This window comes from Canis lupus, chromosome 15 (assembly GCF_011100685.1).
Source record: "Canis lupus familiaris isolate Mischka breed German Shepherd chromosome 15, alternate assembly UU_Cfam_GSD_1.0, whole genome shotgun sequence".
In the NCBI taxonomy this organism is placed as follows: domain Eukaryota; kingdom Metazoa; phylum Chordata; class Mammalia; order Carnivora; family Canidae; genus Canis; species Canis lupus.
This window is the reverse complement of record NC_049236.1, coordinates 16,377,448-16,386,576: the sequence shown is the minus strand read 5'-3', so window position 1 is coordinate 16,386,576 and position 9,129 is coordinate 16,377,448. Positions and strand designations below refer to the sequence as shown.

General features: G+C 55.1%; 2 protein-coding genes across 5 annotated transcripts; both read left to right on the top strand.

Annotated features, from left to right (window-relative positions):
• Positions 1 to 366: 366 nt before the first annotated feature.
• DPH2 (diphthamide biosynthesis 2) lies at positions 367 to 4,143 on the top strand. Of its 3 annotated transcripts, XM_038558329.1 has the most exons (6): positions 367 to 711; positions 920 to 1,032; positions 1,294 to 1,517; positions 1,714 to 2,391; positions 2,473 to 2,649; positions 2,731 to 4,143. In XM_038558329.1, the coding sequence occupies exons 1-6, from the start codon at positions 565 to 567 to the stop codon at positions 2,853 to 2,855; spliced, it is 1,464 nt and encodes a 487-aa protein (XP_038414257.1). In that variant the 5' UTR covers positions 367 to 564; the 3' UTR covers positions 2,856 to 4,143. The 3 variants fall into 3 exon arrangements, with proteins under 3 accessions (XP_038414257.1, XP_038414258.1, XP_038414259.1); XM_038558330.1 differs by lacking the exon at positions 1,714 to 2,391; XM_038558331.1 differs by lacking the exons at positions 367 to 711; positions 1,294 to 1,517 and having other exon boundaries at positions 954 to 1,032.
• A 1,517-nt stretch (positions 4,144 to 5,660) lies between these two features.
• ATP6V0B (ATPase H+ transporting V0 subunit b) lies at positions 5,661 to 8,957 on the top strand. Of its 2 annotated transcripts, none has more exons than XM_038558332.1 (8): positions 5,661 to 5,843; positions 6,540 to 6,588; positions 6,819 to 6,902; positions 7,009 to 7,086; positions 7,293 to 7,362; positions 7,489 to 7,540; positions 7,753 to 7,943; positions 8,644 to 8,957. In XM_038558332.1, exons 1-8 carry the CDS (start codon positions 5,777 to 5,779, stop codon positions 8,668 to 8,670), a joined length of 618 nt encoding a protein of 205 aa, XP_038414260.1. In that variant the 5' UTR covers positions 5,661 to 5,776; the 3' UTR covers positions 8,671 to 8,957. The 2 variants fall into 2 exon arrangements, with proteins under 2 accessions (XP_038414260.1, XP_038414261.1); XM_038558333.1 differs by lacking the exon at positions 5,661 to 5,843 and adding an exon at positions 6,332 to 6,414.
• Positions 8,958 to 9,129: the final 172 nt, after the last annotated feature.

Below are 9,129 nucleotides of genomic sequence, written 5' to 3'. Positions count from 1 at the left end.
ACGATACTTAGTGAGTCGGTTTTTTTTTTTTTTTTCTGCTTTTTTTTTTTTTTTTAAGTTTATTAACTTAATCTCAACCCCCAACGTGGGGCTCCAACTCACAACCCTGCAGTCAAGAGTCATGCTCTTCTGACGGAGCCAGCCAGGCGCCCGGAGAGTCGCTTGGAAGGGGGGGTGGGGTTGACCCGGGACACGAGAGGCTGGAGAAGGCCCGGGGAACTACAACACCCACAAGGCTCCGCGCCTTCCTCTGCGGGAAGGACTCGGGCTCCGAGGCACGTCATTGGTTCTCTGTGGAAGGCCGGGCGGGGATTGGAGGGCGGGAGCAGTGCTGGCTTACGATTGGCGAGGCTGCGCCGACCCCGCCTCAAGAACCCGGAAGTGATCCCGGGGCGCGTGGGTACCTGCGTAGCGGAGAAATGTGAGCTTGGACCCGTGCAGGCGAGGTCCGAGGGCTGCCCTCACTGGGTGACTGTGACTCAGCGAGGGCTGCTTTCGAGGACGCGGGGCCTGAAGCTGACCGAGGGACGTCCCCGCTGCTTCCCGCCACCCCGGCTGTGCCTCATGGAGTCTACGTTCAGCAGCCCCGCTGAGGCTGCGCTGCAGCGGGAGGCGGGCGCCCCGGGGCTGCTCACGCCCCCCGAGGACCTGGACCGCGTGTACGAGCTGGAGCGAGTCGCTGGATTTGTCCGCGACCTGGGGTGTCAGCAGGTGAGGGCAGGGCAGGAAAGGGTGGCTCCCCTCGGGATGGGCAGCCCGGAAGCCGGATCTTGGGGTAACTTTATGGGGCGGGGGGCGGGGGCGTTGTTCCTCTGAGAGGAGGGGCTTTGAAGGCTAGGTAGGGACTCGGGGAAGGTTTCCTTGAAGAGGCGCTCAGTAGAGGAGAGGCTATTCCTGACTCCGTGGCTTGTGCCTACAGGTGGCCTTGCAGTTCCCTGACCAGCTACTGGGAGATGCTGGGGCGGTGGCTGCACGACTGGAGGGGACCACGGGGTCGAAGATGTTCATTCTGGGCGACACGGCCTACGGCAGGTGTGGATTTGAGCTTGAGGACTGGGGGCCGGGGGCGGGAGGTGTAGGTCTAGTGACCCAAGGCTCTGGGTGTTTCCCTTCTATGACCTTGTGTGCCCCCAGTGGCTGTGTTTTACCTTGATAATGCCCCCCTCCTCTTCTGATACTTGCTCCGCCGGATGACAGTGTCTTCTTTTTCTAACGTCGTTTTCCCCACTGACGACATTTCACACTTCCATGAAGGACGGCGAACTCTTCTCACTAATGGTATCTTCCCTGCAGCTGCTGTGTGGATGTGCTGGGCGCCGAGCAAGCTGGAGCTCAGGCCCTTGTACACTTTGGCCCTGCCTGCTTAAGCCCTCCAGCCCGCCCACTGCCTGTGGCTTTTGTCCTCGGTCAGCGTCCTGTGCACTTGGAGCTCTGCGCCAAAGCCTTTGAGGCCGAGAACCCAGACCCCAAAGCTCCGGTGGTGCTGCTAAGTGAGCCTGCCTGTGCCCACGCTTTGGGTGAGGGTTTTTGCCTGTGCATGCAGGAAGGGTAGGCCAACTACTTTGTTCCTCGATAGTCCCGCTTCAGTACACTCCCAGAGAAATCTCAGGATATGGGCTTGATCCCAGTCTTTTGGGTCACATTCAGTCTCTTGGGGATGAAGGGGTTCCTGTTTAGGCAGACCCCAACTCTGACACCACCTCCTCCTTCCAGAGGCTTTGGCCACTCTCCTGCGCCCACGGTACCTGGACCTGCTTGTCTCCAGCCCAGCTCTTCCCTTGCCAGCGGGCTCCTGTAGTCCAGAGCCTGAGCCCCTAGAGCGTTTTGGCCGCCGCTTCCCCCTTGCTCCAGGGAGGTGTCTGGAAGAATATGGTGCCTTCTACGTGGGGGGCTCTGAAGCCAGTGCTGACCTAGACCCGGACCTGAGTCGGCTGCTTTTGGGCTGGGCACCAGGGCAGCCTTTCTTCACCTGCTGCCCAGATACAGGGCAGACTCAAGATGAAGGTGTCCGAGCTGGGCGGCTCAGGGCACGTAGACACTATCTGGTAGAGAGGGCCAGAGATGCCCGTGTGGTGGGGCTCTTGGCAGGCACGTTGGGTGTGGCCCGACACCGTGAGGCGCTGACACACTTGCGGAACCTGACTCGGGCTGCAGGCAAGCGTAGCTATGTGTTGGCCCTGGGGCGACCCACACCTCCCAAGCTCGCCAACTTCCCTGAGGTGGATGTCTTTGTGCTATTGGCCTGCCCTCTTGGTGCTTTAGCTCCACAGCCTCCTGGTGGCTTCTTCCGGCCTATCTTGGCACCGTGTGAGCTAGAAGCTGCCTGCAACCCCGCCTGGCCACCTTCAGGCCTGGCTCCCTACCTCACACATTATGCAGATTTATTGCCTGGTGAGTACTGGGGTACTGGCTGAGGTAGAAACACTTGGGGCATGGAATTGGGCCAGTATGGATCCTCTTTCTCCCTCCTAGGCTCTCCCTTCCATGTGCCTCTCCCACCACCTGACTCAGAACTGTGGGACACCCCAGATGTGTCACTCATTACTGGGGAACTCCGACCCCCACCTGCATGGAAGCCATCAAATGATCCTGGATGTTTAGACCTGAACTTGCGGCCCCAGCTAGAGCTGGCTGAGAGCAGCCCTGCAGGTAAGTGTGCCAAGTCTCTGTTCCCAGCTGAACTCTTTCCCCAGATTTGGCCCACTTGGCCTCAGTCCCCTCTCTCTGCAGCCTTGTTCCTTAGTTCCCGGAGCTGGCGAGGCCTGGAGCCCCGCCTGGGTCAGACAACGGTGACAGGAGCTGTGAGCGGAAGACGAGGGATTGCCATCGCCTATGAGGATGAGGGAAACAGCTGATACCATGTGAGGCCAGAGACACAGATGGACTTAAGAATTGATGCAAAGACCTTTAATGTTCCCTGCATCAACCTCACTCCTTGCCAGGAACCTTGAAAGAGCCTGGCTGCAGGGAAGGGCAGATAGCCCCTCACTGAGGAAGAGAATCCAGCTCTGTCCTGTCCTGGCACCGGCACAGGGCTTAGCATATAGTGGCTTAATAAATGCCTTTTGGACTGATGGGAGTGATTTGAGGCTTTCCTGAAGGTTTATTGGCCCATCTGTCCTCCTGGGAACAGCCCAGGAGGCTGACTGACTCTGGCCAGTCCCAGTTTCTGATGTGCAATTGACAGTTTGCCCTTGTCAAAGGTTCTAGGTGGTCTAGACCAGGGTTTCTCAACTTTGGTTCTATTGACATTTTGGGCCACGGAATTCTTTGCTGTGAGGGGTTGTCTTGTGCACTGTAGTATGTTTAGCATCGTCTGTGGTTTCTGCCCACTAGATGCCCCCAACATACCCCTTCCCAATTGTGATAACCAAAAATGCCTCCAGACATTGACAAATGTCTCCAATGGGGGCAAAACTGCCCCTAGTTGAGAACCACTAGTCTAGACTTGTGTTCTCCAAAAAGTAACCACTTGAACATACAGCTATTTAAGCATGAATTTAAATTAGTTAGAATTAAAAACTGTTTCTTTTTATTATTTTAATTTCAATTTGTTTTGTTTGTTTTTTTTTAAGGTTTTTTATTTATTCATGGGAGACACACAGAGAGAGAGGCAGAGACACAGGCAAAGAGAGAAGCAGGCTCCATGCAGGAAGCCTGATGTGGGACTCAATCCCTGGTCTCCAGGATCACACCCTGAGCCAAAGGCAGATGTTCAACCGCTGAGCCACCCAGGTGTCCCAAATTCAATTTGTTTTTGTTTGTTCATTTACATTTTTTTAATTTAAATTCAATTTGAAAAACTCAGTTTCTCAGGGTGCCTCGCCAGCTCATGCAATTCTTGATCTGATTCATGAGTTCAAGCCCCATGATGGGTATAGAGATTACTAAAAAAAAAACAAAACAAACAAACAAACAAAAAAAGACGACAAAAAACAACACAAACCGTTAAAAATAAAAACTCAGTTTCTCAGTCACACTATTCACATTTCAGTGCTTGTTTGGCCACATGAGAGGACAGTGTATCTATAGGACATTTCCATTATTGCACAAAGTTGTATTGAACAGTGCTGGTCTACACGGACTGTAACTTTGTTTCTCAGGGAGAGTATGGAAACTTGAATAAACTAGATACTTTTTTTCCTTCTGTTTCTTTTTATTCATCAAACACTACAGGTCCTGAGTGGAGATCTGAATTGTATTTAATTGTATTCCCATCCTCACAGTGTAGTTCGGAAGAGAGGCAATTATATAAGCAATTACCACACAGTGAAATGGTACTTTCCGTGAGGAGGGAAGCCCCCTGGGGGTACATCTCCACGTTTGCAGAGAATCTTGGCATACTCGCCCTGTCCAAGGAGTTGAAGAAGCAGGTGCACAGGGAGCTATGAGGTCCGGGCTTTCAGGGAGTGCCCAGTCTATTGGTAGAGGCAGATCTGTAAACTAACTCTGGCAGCAAAGTGGACACCAATCGTCTATTTTACAAATAGGTATGGAGCAGCCACTGTGTGCCAGTCACTGAACATAAAATAGTAACCTCAACAGAAATCGTTTCGTAGTGCTTACATTCCCTTGGGGGGTGGGGGAAGAGATGGACAAAGTAAAACAATTAGTATGCCCAATGGTGATAAGCAAGTACTACGGAGAGCTATAACGCTGGGAAGGAGTGTAAGGGAGGAGAGTGGATTGCCATATTGAACAAGTCGGCTAGGGACGGCCTTGTGAAGAGGGTGAGCAAAGACTGAAAGGAAGTGATGGAGTGAGCCACATGGATGAGTAGATGCAGAGGGAACGAGTGCAAGGGTGACATAATGGGAGTATGGCTGGTGTGTTCAAGGAATAGCAAGGAGGCCAGTGCAGTTGGTAGGGGTGTATTAGATGAAGTCAGGTCAGGGGCATGGGAAGCCACATCGGAAGAGGCCTCGTAGGCCATTAGTAGAACTTTATCTTTTATTCTGAATGAAATGGCCTTTTTTTTTTTTTTTTAAGATTTTGTTTGTTTATTCAGAGAGACCGAGGCAGAGACACAGGCAGAGGGAGAAGCAGGCTCCTTGCAGGGAGCCCGACGTGGGACTCTATCCGGGGTCTCCAGGATGACACCCCAGGCTGCCGGCGGCGCCAAACCACTGCACCACCGGGGCTGCCCGAAATGGCATTTTAAACCAGTGACATGATCTTAAGTTTCATAAGAATCACCAGGGCAGCAGGGTTAGCCCAGAGCAGGCCCATCATCTGCCTCTGCTTTCTGGGGACCAATGGGCGTTAGCTGGGCAACGGGGTGAGCACGAAGAAGATGCTTCAGGGAGAGGAAACAGCACGAGCAAAGTGAGGGAGAGTCCCCTGGCTGGACTGGGAAGGACGGCAACGGAGGAAGCCCACGGAATAGCACGGGGCTGGAGGCTAAGCTAGGGAGGCCGGCGGGCGGGCTCTGTGTGAAGCAGGGCTGGTGGGCCCAAGGGGGGCTGGCTGCGGGGCGGAGGAGGGGGGCGGGTGACCAGCCAGAGGTCGGCGGCCGAAGGACGCCGGAGCCTGTCGGGAAGCGCGAGACTACAACAACCACAATCCTCCGGGCTCCGGTTCCGGCGTCGCCGAGTTCTGGCCGGGCGGCAGCCGCGCGACGCCAGGCCCGGCGTGGGGTCACGTGGTGCCGGCGCGTCACGTGGGTGAGTCAGGTGACGCTGCGGGGCGGGCGGACAGACTGCGGGGCGGACGGTGGACGCAGGGACGCGGGTTTAGCTGTGGCCCCACGGACCCGAGCCCCGCCGTCGTCGCCGCCATGACGGGGCTAGCGCTGCTCTATTCCGGGGTCTTCGTGGCCTTCTGGGCTTGCATGGTCGTCGTGGGTGAGGCCGGGCCCTGGCAGGGGGGCTGCAACGCCGCGGGAGCAGCGGGGTCCCAGGAGTGCTGGGCCCCAGCGCGGGTCCTGTGCCCGGGGCTTCGGGACGTGGCCTCCGGCCTGGCGGCGCTTGTGACCCTGCCGGGGGAGACCCGGGTCTCTGGCCCCATGACGCGGGGCGCGGATGGCGGGGAGGGGGCCGAGAGCAGCCCCTCCCCCGTCTCACTGCCGCGGTCCGTCGCTCCTTCCAGAGGGGCCCGCTTGGGTCACGAGCCGGCTGTTCCGGTTCCTCTTTGCCGGGTCCTTTTGCCCTTCCCCCCCCCCTCAGCTTGTTGGGTAAACAGCAGCTCAGCCTGGGCTGGTGGGGTCCGGTGCACCCTCCCGGGCTCCAGGGGATTCAGGCCCACGAGCCTGGCCGCGGGGGCCGGGGGGGGGCCTCGGGCTGGGAGGTGGTGACCCGGGCCGGGGGGGGGGGGGCGCGGGGGGGTGGTTACTGAGGCAGTGGCGGAAAATGGAGGTCTGAGCAGAGGAGCCTGAAGCACGGAGGCCGGGCGAGGAGTCTCCCTTGACTTAGCGAGGTGGGCCTTTGGGGACCGGCATGTCAGCCGAGCAGCAGTTTCTCCACGAAGTTGTGAAGTTTCTTAGTAGAGAGCCGCCTCTAACTCTTTTTTTTTTTTTTTTTTTTTTTGCCTCACCGCTGCAGGAATCTGCTACACCATTTTTGACTTGGGGTTCCGCTTTGATGTGGCCTGGTAAGGGAGGGCGGGGAGAGGATTCCCCTAAGAACTTTGCAGTTCCTCTTCACTGATCTAAGCCCCTACTCCGCCTCATCCTCAGCTGTCTGCAGTGTAGACTTTTGGGAGATGTGATGTGTTTTATCTCAGCATCCAGGACTGGCATGGGCTTGGAGGGCCGGAGGACGGATTTTGTGCTCCCTTCTCCACCAAAGCTGAAATTGCTTTCTTCCCTATTTCCACACCAGGTTCCTGACTGAGACTTCCCCCTTCATGTGGTCAAACTTGGGCATTGGTCTGGCTATCTCCCTGTCTGTGGTTGGGGCAGCATGGTGAGTGTTGGGGGGGGGGCGTGAGTCATAGCAGGTGTCACTGGGTCCTTAGTCATCCTGGGGGCAGTGACAGGCTCTGCTCATCCGTTTCTTATCTTTCCACCAGGGGCATCTATATTACTGGCTCTTCTATCATTGGGGGAGGAGTGAAGGCCCCCAGAATCAAGACCAAGAACCTGGTCAGGTAAATGTAGGGCCTTCAGAGGGTTGTCAGAACCAGCTGCATTGGGAGCTGCCTATTTGAACTGATAATGCTGCTGCTGACCAGCCTCCTGGTGGGGTGAGATGTCAGTGGGGGAAATGGTGACTGAGGACTCTGGGGAGGAAGGTTGATTTCTTTCTCATTTTTTTCTCCTCTCCACCCCTCATGCCCACCACTACCACTACCAGCATCATCTTCTGTGAGGCTGTGGCCATCTATGGCATCATCATGGCTATTGTGATTAGCAACATGGCTGAGGTACGGAGAACCAGGGTGGTGTGGGCATCTCTTCCAATGTGTTCTATTCAGTGCTTAGTGAGGCTGGAGGAGAGGGAGTGGCATAAGGGGGAGGGGAGATTCTGAGTATTTCTCTGCCTCCTGCAGCCTTTCAGTGCTACTGACCCCCAGGCCATTGGACATCGAAACTACCACGCAGGTAGGTAGATGTGTGAAGGAAAAAGGCTGGGGCTTCACATCTGCTTCCCCACTTGCATGCCTCAGCTCAGACTCATTATTTCAACATTCACTCCCTTTGTTTGGCCTGCTTGGCCTAGTTGGAGTGCTGACTATCCCCATTAGTCCATGTTGGGCCCTTGTCCTCCTCTCCCCCTGTGCCTGGCTTGGCCTCAATACTCTTTATCCTCTCAGGCTACTCCATGTTCGGAGCTGGCCTCACAGTAGGCCTGTCTAACCTCTTCTGTGGAGTCTGCGTGGGCATCGTGGGCAGTGGAGCCGCCCTGGCTGATGCACAGAACCCAAGCCTCTTTGTAAAGATTCTTATCGTGGAGATCTTTGGCAGTGCCATTGGCCTCTTTGGGGTCATTGTTGCAATCCTTCAGGTGATGAATCCCCTGGGGAGCCTCTGTCCTTGTCCCTATCCCAGCCTCACCCTCCTTCCAGAGGAGCCACTGTGTTCCCTTCTCCATCTATAACCAGAGAATCCCTGAACAGCTCTCACCACTTCATTCCCATTTTTTTGTTTTTTCCTTTTGAAGCTTTCCAATCTGGTATTGTTGACAAGAGTAATGTGTATTTTCCTGTTGTTTTGTGCCTATAGGTCTTCTGTTGAAGCTTTTTGTTCCATTAGTTTTTGTTTCTGTTTGTAGTCTAGACGAGGTTGGGATCTTGTCTGTGTGTCAGTTTGTCTCGGTGTGATTGTGTATCTCAGGGTCTGTGTGCATGTGTGCTGTCAGTAGGACAGCATGTCTGTATTGTGTGTGTTTTGTCCAACAGTGTGTAAGGGAGGCTGAGGATCAGCCTGACGGTCTGAACGTGATTGTGTGCTAAGTGGGGTTGACATTTGGCAACTGGTCCTGTCCATATTGCCACTTCTCCGTCTCTGTGTCCCACAGCCTGACTCTGCAGTTGTCTGACTGTCCCTGTTCCTGTGTTTGTCACACCATGTCCATCTTGGTCCAGTCATCCATCTGTTGTGGTCTGCCCATCCCACCATGGGTTTGCTAGAGCTGATCTGTCATTTGTCACTGTCTTAATCTGTTCCTCTGTCTCTGCCTGATTTCTCCTGTTCTTCTTTTGCAGACCTCCAGAGTGAAGATGGGTGACTAGATGATCTGTTTGGGTGGGGCCGTGTCCCACTCTTATTTATTTGTGGTTTTCCCGGGACAGCTGGAGCTGTCATCCTTGGCCTTTCAGGGGGCTTGGTGTTCAGGGGCCCCCCTGCACTTGCTGCACGTGCTGCCTGTCAACTTGGAGGCACTGCCTGGCTGGACCCTCAGTGTGGGGAGTGGGCCACTCACTGATGGCTGCGTGCACCTGTGTACTGGTGTCCCAACTCTGCCCCCAACCCATCTTCCCAGTGTTTGTGAAATAAACGTGGTTTTCGTCTGGGTCAATGCTGCTTCTGTTGCCCTTCTTTGCTACTTTCTTTCATGGAGGGAGAGTAAACGGGCCTGTAGGCCTCAACCTTATGCCACCCTCTTGGCACGTTTCTGTCTCATACACATTGTCTCTGCTCTGGACAGAGCTGGTTCCTGGGCTGGAGAGAAGGATGCTGAACATCTTTCC